This window comes from Rhyacophila brunnea, unplaced genomic scaffold (genome assembly GCF_057557595.1).
Source record: "Rhyacophila brunnea isolate RB1 unplaced genomic scaffold, BYU_Rbru_1.0 scaffold_17, whole genome shotgun sequence".
In the NCBI taxonomy this organism is placed as follows: Eukaryota; Metazoa; Arthropoda; class Insecta; order Trichoptera; family Rhyacophilidae; genus Rhyacophila; species Rhyacophila brunnea.
Window position 1 is genome coordinate 36,172,629 of NW_028232827.1, and position 14,296 is coordinate 36,186,924.

At 28.7% G+C, this 14,296-nt stretch overlaps 1 protein-coding gene across 2 annotated transcripts in view; it reads left to right on the forward strand.

The window, feature by feature from the left end:
- Pgant9 (polypeptide N-acetylgalactosaminyltransferase 9) overlaps positions 1 to 5,427 on the forward strand; it is a 157,690-nt gene extending 152,263 nt beyond the window's left edge. The window contains exons 9-10 of one of the 2 annotated variants that reach the window (XM_085944358.1): positions 4,148 to 4,276; positions 5,063 to 5,427. In XM_085944358.1, the coding sequence (XP_085800484.1) occupies positions 4,148 to 4,276; positions 5,063 to 5,203 (270 nt within the window). In that variant the 3' untranslated portion in view covers positions 5,204 to 5,427. The remainder of the gene's footprint in view (positions 1 to 4,147; positions 4,277 to 5,062) is intronic. The other variant, XM_085944357.1, reaches the window with a different exon arrangement.
- The last annotated feature ends 8,869 nt before the right edge of the window (positions 5,428 to 14,296 follow it).

A 14,296-nucleotide genomic window follows, 5' to 3' on the forward strand; every position in this document is an offset into this window, starting at 1 on the left:
CATTGTGTAGTTTGTTGTAATTCTCATCATCTGTTAGAATAATAATAAAAAATACGATTGAAAAAAACATAACGTCACCTTACTATTAAGACCTCGTAAGTCCGATATTATGGAAAAATCAAGTTTCTTCGATAAAATTTAAACAGCAATTAGTATGCTGTCCAACTATCGACAATTTTTAAAAACTAGTAAGTTTCGTGCTTTCAAAAATGGAATTAAAACCTCGTATTTCACAACCAGTGTTAGCAGATTCATCGATTAGAAAGGTATTTAAATAATTGTTTGTATTACATTTTTTACTTCCCCTCAACATTCTTTTCAAACAGACTTACGAGGTTTTAATAGTAAGCTGACGAATTAATGTACGAGTATATTGTAAAATACCACCATTCGATACTCAAGTTGCATAACGAGTCTTGTGTGTGTGACGTGTGATCAATTTTTTAAATTCGTGCTCTTTGAAAGTTATTTTCTATCTACTCACTATTTGTCGATAAAATCTTAAGCTATTTTCCAACGAACTCAATTTAAAACTGTCCAACCTACATACCTACAACATTTTCAAGAGGTATTCAGTTTCCAAACTCTGCAGGTAAGTAAATTGCCAGAGGTATCAATCTGCGATCGTTTGACATTTTCCATACACAAACTTGTGTATAATGCGAAGGGTACATTTTACCTTTAGGCATGTTACGTCCCCAAGGCCTGGGGTTTCTTTGATGTCGCCGTGATCTATTTTTGAGTCTAAAAGCTTCGATGAGATCGCAGTTTTATCTCTGCCTTTGTATCGCTGCGATTTTATCGGAGCAGTTTTATCCGGCAGAGTTTTCCCTGTCACAGTTCCGTGCCGCTACGGAAAGGAATTTTATTATCTTGATTGACGCTTTAGACTAGTTTATGTACGTAGGATATGATCTGGCGTTCAAGCGCTTTAATTTATGGTGATCTTTCTGCTCTATTGACACCATTTTGAAATTTGCATTTTGGGTAGGTGAACGTTTTAAATCAGGGGTTCACAAAGTGTGTCCCGCGTGACTTTTTTATGTGTCCCGCGAGATTTATGTTAAATTTGTATTATTTTTTATTCTTCATATCGAATATTAATAATTACATTTCAAATTAAATATCCTTTGGCAAGAATGAGGACTTTCACTTGGGGTATATCCAAATATAGTTGAACTTGCTCATCAAATGGCATCTTTATTTGGAAATAGGTACTTACCTATATTTGTGAGAAAAAAAACATTCTCTACAAAGAGCATTTATAAATCACACTTCAAAAAGATCAAAATTAACAGACAACCATATCGCATCTGTTTTGCGTATTCACACCATAAAATTTGAGCGTAGATTTCAGGATTTTGTTTCAAACAAACAATTGCATAAATCAAGTGGTGAAAACAATTCAATATTATTTTTTAGTATATTAGGCAATAAGAGTAATGATAATGTATATTTAGTTGAAAATATAAGTTTACACAATTAAATATTTTTTTTTCTTTTTGTTTTTAAAAACTGAAAATATCTACAAAAGAACGGCCCGCCAAATATTTTTGATTTCAAAATTATCCCTTTGAAGAAAAAGTTTGTGAACCCCTGTTTTAAATGATATCATAGGTAATATGACTTTTGATAAAATATCTTCGTATTAATAATGTTGCTAAACTACCTTCTGTCAATTGATTTGATATACCTATTCAATTAGAGACGCTAAGAAGCGTATTGTAAATAATCAAATGTCTTATTATTTTAATTGTTTTGAGTTTATGATTGAGTTACGATGATGTTGACGCTTGTTTGAATGGTAACAAATGCGACGACGGTCAAAAGGTAACTGTGCCGTTTTTACATGAATGATTGGGAAGAAATGGAAATGCTATAATATGAAAGTTTGGCAATAATAATAAAATTCAACAACTATCAACAACGACAGAAGATTATTTTAAACAAATCAATGTTGCCTTTACTGACACTGCTTGCTTTTTTTTATATTTCAATTATGACTTACTAGTATTTTATTTGTAGCTCTCGATCAAAAAGAATTATTTCTTTTTTAATCGAAGACAAAAATAAAAATAATACAAGTAGAATTAAAACTTATAAAAAAATCTTCTTTAAAATTTTGCTTGATTTCAAAGACAGCACTCTGGCAAGCACGTCTGGTCCAAATTCTTTCCGAAATGTGTCTGATGCTGGTGTATCCATCACTATATTGTACTAAAACAATGTAAATCATAATACATCGATTATTTATTTTAATCTATACTAAATAGGTGTTTGGTATTATTTTATGCATGCTTTTTTAAAGGTGGCTTCAGAGAGTTTAATTTAAACCAAGATGTTTGGTTTAAAAAGCATTTAACATAAAATGGGTTACATAATATTGTGTGTTGTCACAGGGTGCGTTGTATTTTATACACCAACGATCTTTGGCGTTTTTTATGCATGGGTCGCTATATCATTAGCATTAATTAATTGTCAACTAACATCCCGAATTTTAAAGTAAGTTTTAAATAACTCAACATATCATTTTTCATCCCTTCCTCCAAATTGCATTTTGTTTGTACACTTTTTCTTCCAACTAACAATTCTTTTTTTTTTCTATACTAATTAAGATTTTGCTCATCCACAGGTGAGTAGGTTCAATTTTTTTACTTATTCATTAATTTTAAGTTAAAAATACAAATTCATTAAGTAATTCAAAACTCCATCATACATTAATTTTATTGAAGCTACTAGAAGCAAATACAATAAACTCCCACCCATTCGCATTTGACAGTTTTCGATAATAATACCCAGTTCTTTAGTCGAGTAGGTTTTAATATCCACAAGTTGGACGCAAACTCAGCTATCTTAATTATTAATTTAACTAAGTATATTAATTTAATATCCATTTCATAAAAAGATAAAATCAATAAAACATTAAATAGTACCTACTTTGTTGTATTTGCTTCTATCAGCTTCGATTTCATGTAGATTAAGATATTATTGATTCATCCACTAAATAAATTCCTAATTATGTCACCAGTGCATTCAGCGCTTGCATAAAATGCAGATTTATTTTTAATGAAAAATCGCATTTGCGCAGTGCGTCTCAGCGGCGAAGGGTGGCGGTAGGCTGTTAAGATTCGACATAAATAGTGCACACTAAACTTTGTCAACCATAAATATTTGTTTTCATTCAACACTACAATTGGAGATATTGTTGGTTAGTTTTTAAAAATCGATTATACCGTGCGTTAACCAAGCCATAATAGGTAATAGTAAAAAATATAGTCTATTTATAAAAAAAAATTAATTATGTCATTAGATTATACATATTTTTATGTATTATGGTTTGGTTTAGGCGGAGCTTAATGATTTTTTTAAAAAACTAACTAACACCATCTGTAGGAAATCATCTGAAGGAAAACAAATAAGTATGACTGAAAAAGTGTGCACTATTGTTGTCGGATCGCTCATTGCATACCTAAACTATTATGGTTTGGTTTAGGTAATGTTTAATTGATTTTCAAAAACTAACTAGCACTATCCGCAATTTGTATTCTTAGTTCAATGAAAACAAATACCTATGACTGACAATGTTTAGTGTAAACTATTTATGTCGGATCCTAACTGCCTATATTAACCCTTCGCCACTGGTAAATACCTACATATCTAATATATAATATGAATAACATTGAATATGTCTGCATAGTATGTCATTTGCGTTAAATGCACTGGCGATTTTTAACTCATCAAATGTAAATGTCAAGTCCATTTCTATGGACTTGACATTTACATTTATTATCATTAATTCTGTTGTATGTAGGTACTCATTTATATTTCAGGATACCAGTCATTTTAAAAACATTGAGTTACCTATCTAAGTATATTATAAATGTATAATTTTATTATTTGAACTGTTTCATAAAACTCAATGAGTAACTTTAAAAATAATATATCTTAAATGGCAACAGTCCCATCTCTACTTTAATTATGTAGGTTCTGTAATTTTTAACTTGAATAGGTAGGTAACTAAATATTCAATAATTTCAATCTTATAGTATAGATCGAAACAATTTTGTAGTTGGTATTTATAATATATTTCAATTTTATTTAAATGTCGTTCGTTATTAGGCTAATATTTCCTTTAATAATGTTTCAGTACTGGATGTATTCAAAGACTGGCGAAATAAGGAGAGACGAAACTTGTCTGGATTACTCCGGGCAAGACGTGATCCTGTATCCTTGCCATGGATCACAAGGAAACCAGCTCTGGAACTATGATCCCGACGTACGTATTTGCTCTGATAATAATATATATTATTCTATAAAGCGAAATAAATTCTTATAATCTTATGAAAACATCATTGTCGTAGTATTGTATCAGTATATATCTATTTTATATAAATAGCACATCATCAAAACATAAATTGTTAAATTACTGATGATAGGTTTATTTGAGATATAATGATGTTAGAGGCTTAATCTAAAGATTCCATGGACAGCTAAGAGGACGATAAATAAATGTTTCCAGAGAGCTATGCAATTCTTTAGCCACATAGTCAGCAGAAGAAACAATAATTTTAAAATATGGCCATCAAAATAGCTAAGCTTTATTTGATTTAAATTAAATAAAAATAATTTAAAATCAAAATTATTTATATTTGCTGGAATAATCAATTATTATAGGTTTCCCACGATTAATTTGGAAAATGTTCTCCGTTGTTGAGATAACTTATCAAACTACATTTCATTCAGCAAAATTATTATTATAAAATACAGTAATAATAACCAATCAATGATTATACACTCATTTTTGGTAGAAATTTATTTTATTTTAGATACATACGTAGCTATTAATTATTTACAATACTTTTTATTGGTAACTACATGTCTCAGGTCTATCACTAGATGTCCCTAATAGCAATTTGAGTGATGTTTTAATAAATTTAATTTAATGTACATGACTTATAATTTCTTCAATAGATGTCAATAGTATCACATTCCCGCATTGATTGTAAAGAAAATGAATTAAACTGTTATTGTCTTACTAACAGATATGTAATAATATTTCCAGACGAAGCTTCTCAAACACGGCAGCAGCGAGAAGTGTCTGACGATCAACACGTCGAAGGACAAACTCCTAATGGAGGAGTGCGATGTGAACGAGAAACGCCAATACTGGCAATTAGAAAACTATGACGCGTACAAGTTGTAGTGGAGTCCCAATTCTCGGATGCACTCCAGCGACGATACCTTGGAGTATTTCCTTTGGTGAACCATCTAAAAGTGTTCACTTAGGAAAAAATCAAACCCTGTGTTAAAGACTTCTTGAACATATCAGACCATTGCAATATGGCACAGTGTTTAAATTCTTCCTTAACTTATTATCATTAATTAATGTCATTTTTATGAGTGATATTTTATAAAAAGACTTCTATCAAAATTGTATTTTTAACTAAGTATTTGAAAGACTCTAATTATCTGAAGTTTGTCGTGATTACTGTGCAAATATCGTCTTGTGTCGGCAAGGTATTTTCAACGTCGGTTCGAATTATTTAATATATTATACAATATATATATATAATAAATCTTCCTAAAAGTGTAATAGTAACTATATTTATCATTAGAATGTAATGTTTTTAAAAAAATGCTTTGTATATAATATGAATAAGTTGTGTGTGTGTGTGTGTCATTATAAAATACAAAAATAACTTATCGACTCAGGCCTCATGAAATGTAATTTTTTAAATAGATAGATTTTGACTTGAAGTAATATTTTGTAAAGCAACTGACAACTTTTCCTGTTCCAAAATGCCTATTTTTTTTAAACTTAATATGTGAAGATAAGACACAGAATAATTCAAATTTTCTGTTGTATTTGAACACTATCATAAGTTTTAATGAATTATTATGATGCTAATTAACAGGTGCGACAATTTATCTCATTAGATAAAAAATGTTAATGTTACAGAAACATATGAACTTCACCCAGACATTGTGCAGGCTCCTTAATACTGTATTGTTTTACTTAGTAAAAAAAATTGTGGCGTCATCTAAATTGATGTCGCCATTCCGATCTATCTTCTGTCATCGTTGTCCAAACTGGGATGCCGATTGCTTGTCTATCTTCACATTGAAAACTTTACAAGTCGATCAATCCAATCAAGTCCATTCGTTGGACCTGACCAGCCCATGTTAATTAACATTTTAATATTTTGGATTATATTAGGTTTACTACATTTTCTATCTCCAATTTTGGCTTTAAATAACACTATCAAAATCACTTTTTCAATCTGTAGACCGTTTCCTGTCATTTTAAGTATATCCTAACATTCTGGTTTAAACATATTGGTGCACAACCAAACCATGTTTTTTACTATATAATATAATCCTATCTGTGTTGATAGATTTAATTCAATGAAAAAAAGATTTAATTTGATTTAAATATTTTTTTTTTAGAAGTTGCCAATATTTACAAAATTATGTTCATTGTAACACATTCTATATTACACCAATCTTTTTGCCTAATTTAAAAAAATTAACCCATTACATTGATAATTATTTATTTAATAACTGCATAGCTATTAGAAATTAAAAAGCTTTTATTTCTAATGAAATAGTTTATGCCTAAAGAGGAATTGTTTATTTTTTAGGTGAACTGTATATTAATTTCAACTTAAATTACATACAGTTCAATTTAAACCAGTTGAGAACACATAACTTAGGTAATTATTGACTCAGTAATAAGTTTCACATATTAAATAACAGTAATACATAATATGTATTGTATGGTCGATCGACTGAAAATATTCGAGAAAAGTATTTCTCTAGACATGCCATATCATTTTTCTACAATAATTCTCTATATCCTATGTAAAATAGGTGGTATTACTTGATATCTTTACAGGAAAAGAAATATCAAAAAGAATCAAAGCAGATAATATTAATATCAGTGGGGTTTAGAGATTAATATAGATAAGAGAAATTTATTATTATGTATAATTAATATGATATTGTATATAAATGAAAATCATTCCTTGTGATGTATTTTTTAAATATTACTATGCTGTGTTTTAGATATCGAAACTGTTTTAGGATACGAAAATGTATAGCGTAATAGTTATATGAAATTTGGACAATAAAAGTATTTTATTATGATAAATGTTAAATAATGACATGCCACTTTCGATTAGATTTATAAAAATAGCTTAGCATATCAAAACAATGTTTTAAATTAATATGTTTCTAAAAAAATATCAAGTCTATCAAAGAAGACTTTCCAATGACATATCGTCACAATGGAGACAGATTATTATAAGAGACATTAAATAATGCTGGAGACTTTTGTATTGTTAACTAATCGTGCTATCAAAAAAAAATTTGGACAAAATAAAAAGAGTCTTATACACTATTTCAATAAATGACATTAATTTTTACACATTTATCGAACAGATTAAGCATTGTTAAGTTAGTAAACTATATAGAAATTAACATTGCCAAGTTGGTAATTGCGATTTCCTAACTCAAGCAATGTCTTCCATTTTTTAATATCCATTGTGCACTGTTTACTTAAAAGTAAATGATTTTACTGGATTTTTCATCGTGATGGATCATTTTTTCAAATGCCCTGCAAATTGGAAAATAAATCTGATGGCACAAGTGTTAAGTTGTTCTCAAATGAATCTGAAATGCAGAACTCATTTGTAGCTAACTTAATCAGTAGACCAGGGGTCCAGGGATTTGCTCCACTATCATATGATTCCATTTATATAAAAGATTTTTTAAATTCCTTTGATTATAACTGTGTCCATTTTTTTATTGTTTCATTCTTGTCATTTTGGGTTTATTAAAGAATTCATTCTCATGAAAGATTGTACCTTTAGAATGAAAACCTACAAACTCTTATAATGACAAGTAATTAATAAACACAATGACAAATCAAAAATACAATACATATCATGTCAGACTCAATGGATACATGTAAATTGTACGTAAAACATATTTTCACCGTAGCACAGTTCGCAGTGAGCTTTTTATCTTAAAGAAATGAAGTTTCCAATTTTATTAGATTCAATATGAACAATTCAATTTTCATAGTCGATTTTGGCAAAATCATGAATTCAATAATGAAAACTTAACCTAACCTAACAAAATAATAATTCAGTATATCGGCTATTTTCAAAATTTGCTTGCCGTTGGCATCCTGTAAACTGACAAGAACCGTGTTTTATTGACACATGAATTTTATCTCGGTAAGTACTATACGGCCCTAAGAGGTTGGACAGTCTTTAATGTACGACCATATATTTCCGATACAATATGTCACAGTGAAGTGTGATACGGCGAACTGCATACGTACAAATTTCCAGACACGAGACTCAATTGCTATTCTGTCCTATTAGATTGATATTGGTGTTAATTCTTGATATTGTAAATTATATTTAACGGATTTACTGTAATTTATAATAATTTGTCTCCATAATACTATATTTTATGTACAACAAATAAAACAGCAGTTTCTAACAAAAAATTTTGAAACTAAATATTTTTTTGTAAAGGCTGGCTACACTTTGAAATAGTGTGGTGTTGTTCACATCAGTGTGTCATGTGTACAGAGAACCACATTTTTACCTTTGTTATGCTCAGTGTGGCCAAACCTCAATAATTGCTGTAAATCACAAGTAAACAATTTTTACTAATTCAGATAGATACCGTTGTCATTCTCGAATATATTAAGTAGACCCCAAGAATATTAATTACCTAGTAATTTCTTTGTTTAACACAATTTTATCATACAAATTTTGTAATTCTAATAATAATTATAAATAATATCATTATTTGTTCAATTAAAATCTATTTAAACTCATTTTGTTATCAGGATTATTATTCAGTTAATCCAAATAAAACTGAATTCTCCATTTATTTTTGTTTAACAAAATTACTGCCCTAATTGCCAAATGTTTTTTATATAAAATAATATAGTATTTCATCAAGATTATGAAAAACATTATTTATATGATAAAAATCATTGATTCGTTTATCATGACTAATTAATTGTAGCTTCAATGAAACACATAATAAACTACAAAAAACCGGTAGTTTAAGACTTAATATGTACACATAATCATCCTTTTCTTTTTGGCAACACCACACCATGTTTTAAAAAGACGAATACAAAGTATATCTGTATGTCAATTATTGTTGAACGATACAATGTAGACACCCAGAAGAATTTTCTAGTATTGTTAAATAGTGAATGTTTATACACAATGTCCGGTAGAAGAATAATTGGGCAGTATATGATTAATAAAATTAAACAACAATACATTATTAATCTATGGACTATAATAATTAATTATTAGTACCATCCAACTCTTTTATAGGACCTACACATTATAACAATATTAGAATTTTGACATTCCGTTGGTCAATGACAAATGACATAACACTCTTATATTATTGTAAACAACAATGACATCAATTAATTATGAATCTAGTCGTATTAGTGGAAAAAATTAAATTTTCAATTTACAAATTGAAATGGAATTTTAAAAACATTTTCGTGCAATCAATTTCCCTTTGTCAATGTTGTATTTTCATAGTTGAGTGTCCTTTTTTAATGACTTTTATTTTTGTATTGTGTCTTAAGACAAATGCTCAATAGAAATACATTCCTATATATTTAGTTAGTAGCAAAATATTTAAAGCATTTCAATTATTATAGATTATAATATTGTACCTATTTTTTTATTTTTTTTTACTATTACATTATTATTATAAAAATATACTTAAATATAACATAATTTTAATGTGGTATAGTGCAATACAGCTCGTTCTTAGCCAAGCCTTACTTTGATATGAATTTCTACTGGTATATAAGAATTATCTTAATGTCCATTCCATTTTAAACTTCTTCCTCGTTGAAATTTTTTTATAAAAATATTTCTTTTAAATTAAATTACATGTTATATAAGTGACATCTATGTGCAATACTTGAAAGTGCATGTCCGGACATCTACTGTTTGAATTAAGAACTTCCATCACATTTTACTCTACTAATTTCTTTTACCACAGACTATTAGGAAAAACCCAATGATTCCGATTTTACTGAGTACATTTATTTATTTTTTTAATTTGCATTTACTTCATTATATAAGTATTATAATTTTATACGTGTATAACTGACAATGTTGAATTTTTCAGTCAAGTAAAAATTCGAGAATCATAATTATTATTCGACCGCTTTGGACGAAACCAGTCTCAATTTTTAGCTATTTTAAATTACGTTTGACATTGAACATAAAATAACATAAGATCTTTCAATATGCATTTCCTAAAAACATTCAGTGGAATGTGAATTTACTTGTGTTTGGTATCTCCTGTAAAGTAGAGAAAAATAAGATACCTACGTTTCTTTGGTCATAAGGTGGTAAAAAATTAATTCTTGTATTCTAAAATGTAACAATAAAATATATTCTGATATTTATCTAATCATTCCTAATTTTTTCATTTTTTTAACTGGGCTACTTCGCAAATTCAAAAAACATTACTTATTGATGACATCTGTGTGTGAAACCTGTAACTTATACGATTATGTTGATTGTAATTGAAATGAGATAGCAATTAATAATGTGATTATGACACATTTAAAGCAAATGATTTTGGCCAAAAGCCATTTGGTCGGTTAATGAAAGCATTTATTTTATATTCTTCCTTCTTATATGCAATTTATCTGGCAGTGTATTATGTCAAATGATATTAAATAATATTACTTTATATGAATCATTGCCATCTATATGTATTTTTGACAACTATAAGTACTTATTCTATATTGTTTATAATGGCCAGTTACTTACTTACCTTTCGATTAGGCAAATATTATTTTATTTAAAAAAATGTACCGACATCCTTTTGATAAAATAAAAAATTTGTATATTTTGTCAGAGATGTTTAATCACTATTTATAAAAAGCAAAATATTATTGCCAATATTTTTATTATGAAATAATTTGTTTTTATTTATATAAACATAGAAAAATATTACTAATAATTAATTTTGTATACATTAATAAGTGTTGCCAGTTAGCTAGCGGTTATAGTGGTGAAAAAAAATATTCTTATTAGATTCTTGGACAAATTTCAAAAGTGAGTTTTATTTCACCAATAAGAGTATTAAAAAATGAATGTTGATAGGTTAAGGTGTAAATATCTTTATGTGTTGTCAAAGAGTGACATTTGCAAATTTGGCCATATTTTATAATGTCGAAATATATATTTTACATATAACATGACATATTATTTCAATTCACGTTATAATTTGAGAAATTAATTTACCATGAAACAAAGAAAGTCTGATAATATCTTAAATTTGCAAAAAATATATAACAGGCAATTAAAAATAATGCCAACGATTTCATAATCCACCAATGGCAATAATTAATTGTTGCTTATCACAAAACAACATTTTTTGAAACGTATTTTGTAAAAATAATATATCTTAAAAATGAGTTTTCATCAAAAAAATGTAAATGTTCAGACTTTCTGCATACTATAAAATAATATAAACTGATCAGATCCCAGAGAGCAACATGTCATAACAATAATGCTCAAAATCAACGATCAAAAAAACTTGATTACAAATTCAATATCCAGCATAGAAAATTATTACAGTTAGAACACTTTAATTATTTTATAAATGAGTGTTTTGATTGTTTTTTTATAATATGTAAAATGTATATCTATATTTAAACATGAATCACATTTAATAAGAAACAACAAACACTTAATTATATCAGTTAATTCATTTTATCTTTGGGAAAAGAAATAACAATATCATTACATTTGATAAGATCAAACTTTCTTTGTTTTATGCACAATACCACATGTTAAAAAATTTCATATTATAAGTGAAAAACAAATCATTATTGCGTCAACATCCATAGACATATTTAGATTTATTCCATTAGTGGTAGATATCATGCGTGTGAAGTCATAATAGAAGAAGAAAGCTCAACTTGGGTGAAATCATTTTATCAAGTACTGCATTTTTGTAATAAAAGTTTATAAGGAACATCATACGGGAGGTTCGCCATGTATACAATACTAAACAGCGCCCACAAGGGAGACGGAGACAGAATGCTCGCACTCTAAAGCCATGGGAATCCTGCAGTAGGATCAAATTAAATGTTGTTTTTATATCCAACATTCAAAGCATGACCCTAACGGCTAACATCCTCCTAATAAAGGCCGTTAAGACAATCTGCTCCACGTTGGGCGCCGGAATTCATTAATTTAATCTCATACAGATGTCCAGAATTCATTTTTAAGAATCCCATCTTTAAGAAATCTTATCAAAATGATTCTGGTCACAAATATGTTTTAGAATAATTACATTTCTAGATAATGTGAATGTATTTTAACCATTGTTGTAATGTGGCTGACCTCCTGTATATTGTATTAATTAAATAAATGTGAAATAACATACCTAATTAATGAAATGTAATTTTAAAATATGTGCCTTATTATTGAATGTAGTTCTTAACTTCTTCTGTAAATACGTGTAAGATGTATCATATCAGCATATTGAATATCATTATAATGTATTGTGGAAATAAAAATATTATGTTGAAAACAAAATGCTTTCTTTTTTGAATTCCAACCTAACCTCAAAGTACCTACACAATTTTCTCTCTCATTTTAAAACCCATTGGAGACAATCGGCGTTATATAAAATTTTGTAATTGTGATTTTTGATGTCACAATTACAAAATAAACAGGTCTCTAATAAAATAAAATAAAAGTAAAATAGTTAATAGTATGAGATATAGAAACCAGGTCGTGAAGTTACCTGATCTTTTCCAAGCCGAACTCCGCTATCCGTCAGAAATCTTGCAACTGATAACTGTAATTTGAATTAAAAAAAAGGATTACACGGCAGAAGGTTCCTGCAATCCAGGGTTTAGGATGTACATAATAAATTTCTGGGCGCCACACGATCTTACGACCGTGAAAGATAATAAATATTTGTGGAAACACAGTGTGGAATATGGGAACAAATAAAATAAAAGAGCGATTTATACTTGACAGAAACTATATTATCGCAAAGACAAGATTTTAAAATACATTATATGGATATAAGCAGCTAGATACTGAAATTTGAAATACTAACTTTAAATACAAGCGGCTAAGTTTGAAAAGAAATAAAGGAAGAATGGTGAATCAAATAAATAGTTTTAAAATACCCAAATTGGAACGATCAGAGACTCTTGACACGACGGCTGCATCGTGCTCCGTTAGGTGACGTCCATGATTAATATTATAATATTTTTTATAATATAATTTGAAACGAGACAGGGCGAATCAAAATGTCAACCAATGCTATGGAATTTGATTTTGACAGCTGAACAGTGGACCACTCGTTACTTGTGCAAAAAGATATGCTCAAGCTTTATTAATCTAAAGATGGCGCTGCTCATGAGCAATTATTAGCCAAAACGTCAATAATATTGCCAGTGACGTCCCTAGATAAAATGCCGCCCCTAGGCAGCGCCAAAATACCGCCCATTTTTTAAACAGTATTTTTTATCATCCTTTCATGACTCCAATATCTAAGAAATGTGTTGTTTGGATACATTACTAATGAAATATATACCACTTTAATCTAATTTAAATGCCATCCTACTTCAATAGACAATATTGCGAGTCCACGGTTTCAGATACATTTGAAAATACACCTGACAACATTCAAAACTCCCGAAACAATGGCAAGAATATCTGGATATATTAATTAGTTACTTCCTGTTAAACCTCTTATGTTTATTAATACATTTTGTTTCCATCCAGTAAGGTGATTTTTTTAATAGAAAGATATTTCCGTTATTACTAAGTTTAGGTACCTATTTATATATTGATACCAAATATCATAATGCCTAAATCCCCCATCAAAAATCTTCCAATCGACAGAGTTGGGAATATAATGATAATATTATTGTAACTGTAAATGAATCAAGACTAGACCAGGATTCACAGCGAAACAAACAAAAAGAAAGTTACCGTTATCTGTTTCTGGGCGGACGAAGGGTCAAAAATAGGTAGTACGGTCAGTCGGTAACCTACCCTTGAGCCTTAAACGTCGCCTCTAAATACAATAATTTGCCACCTTTCGCGCCAAAGCGTGCGTTTATAAAATAATGTTGCTAATAATTAATTTTTACTTTTCAAGCGAAATATACTGACGTAATACTTAATGTCCCTGAATCAGTGTTTTTAATAAGTGGAAAAGTGTAAATCAACACCCTACGTAAACCCAT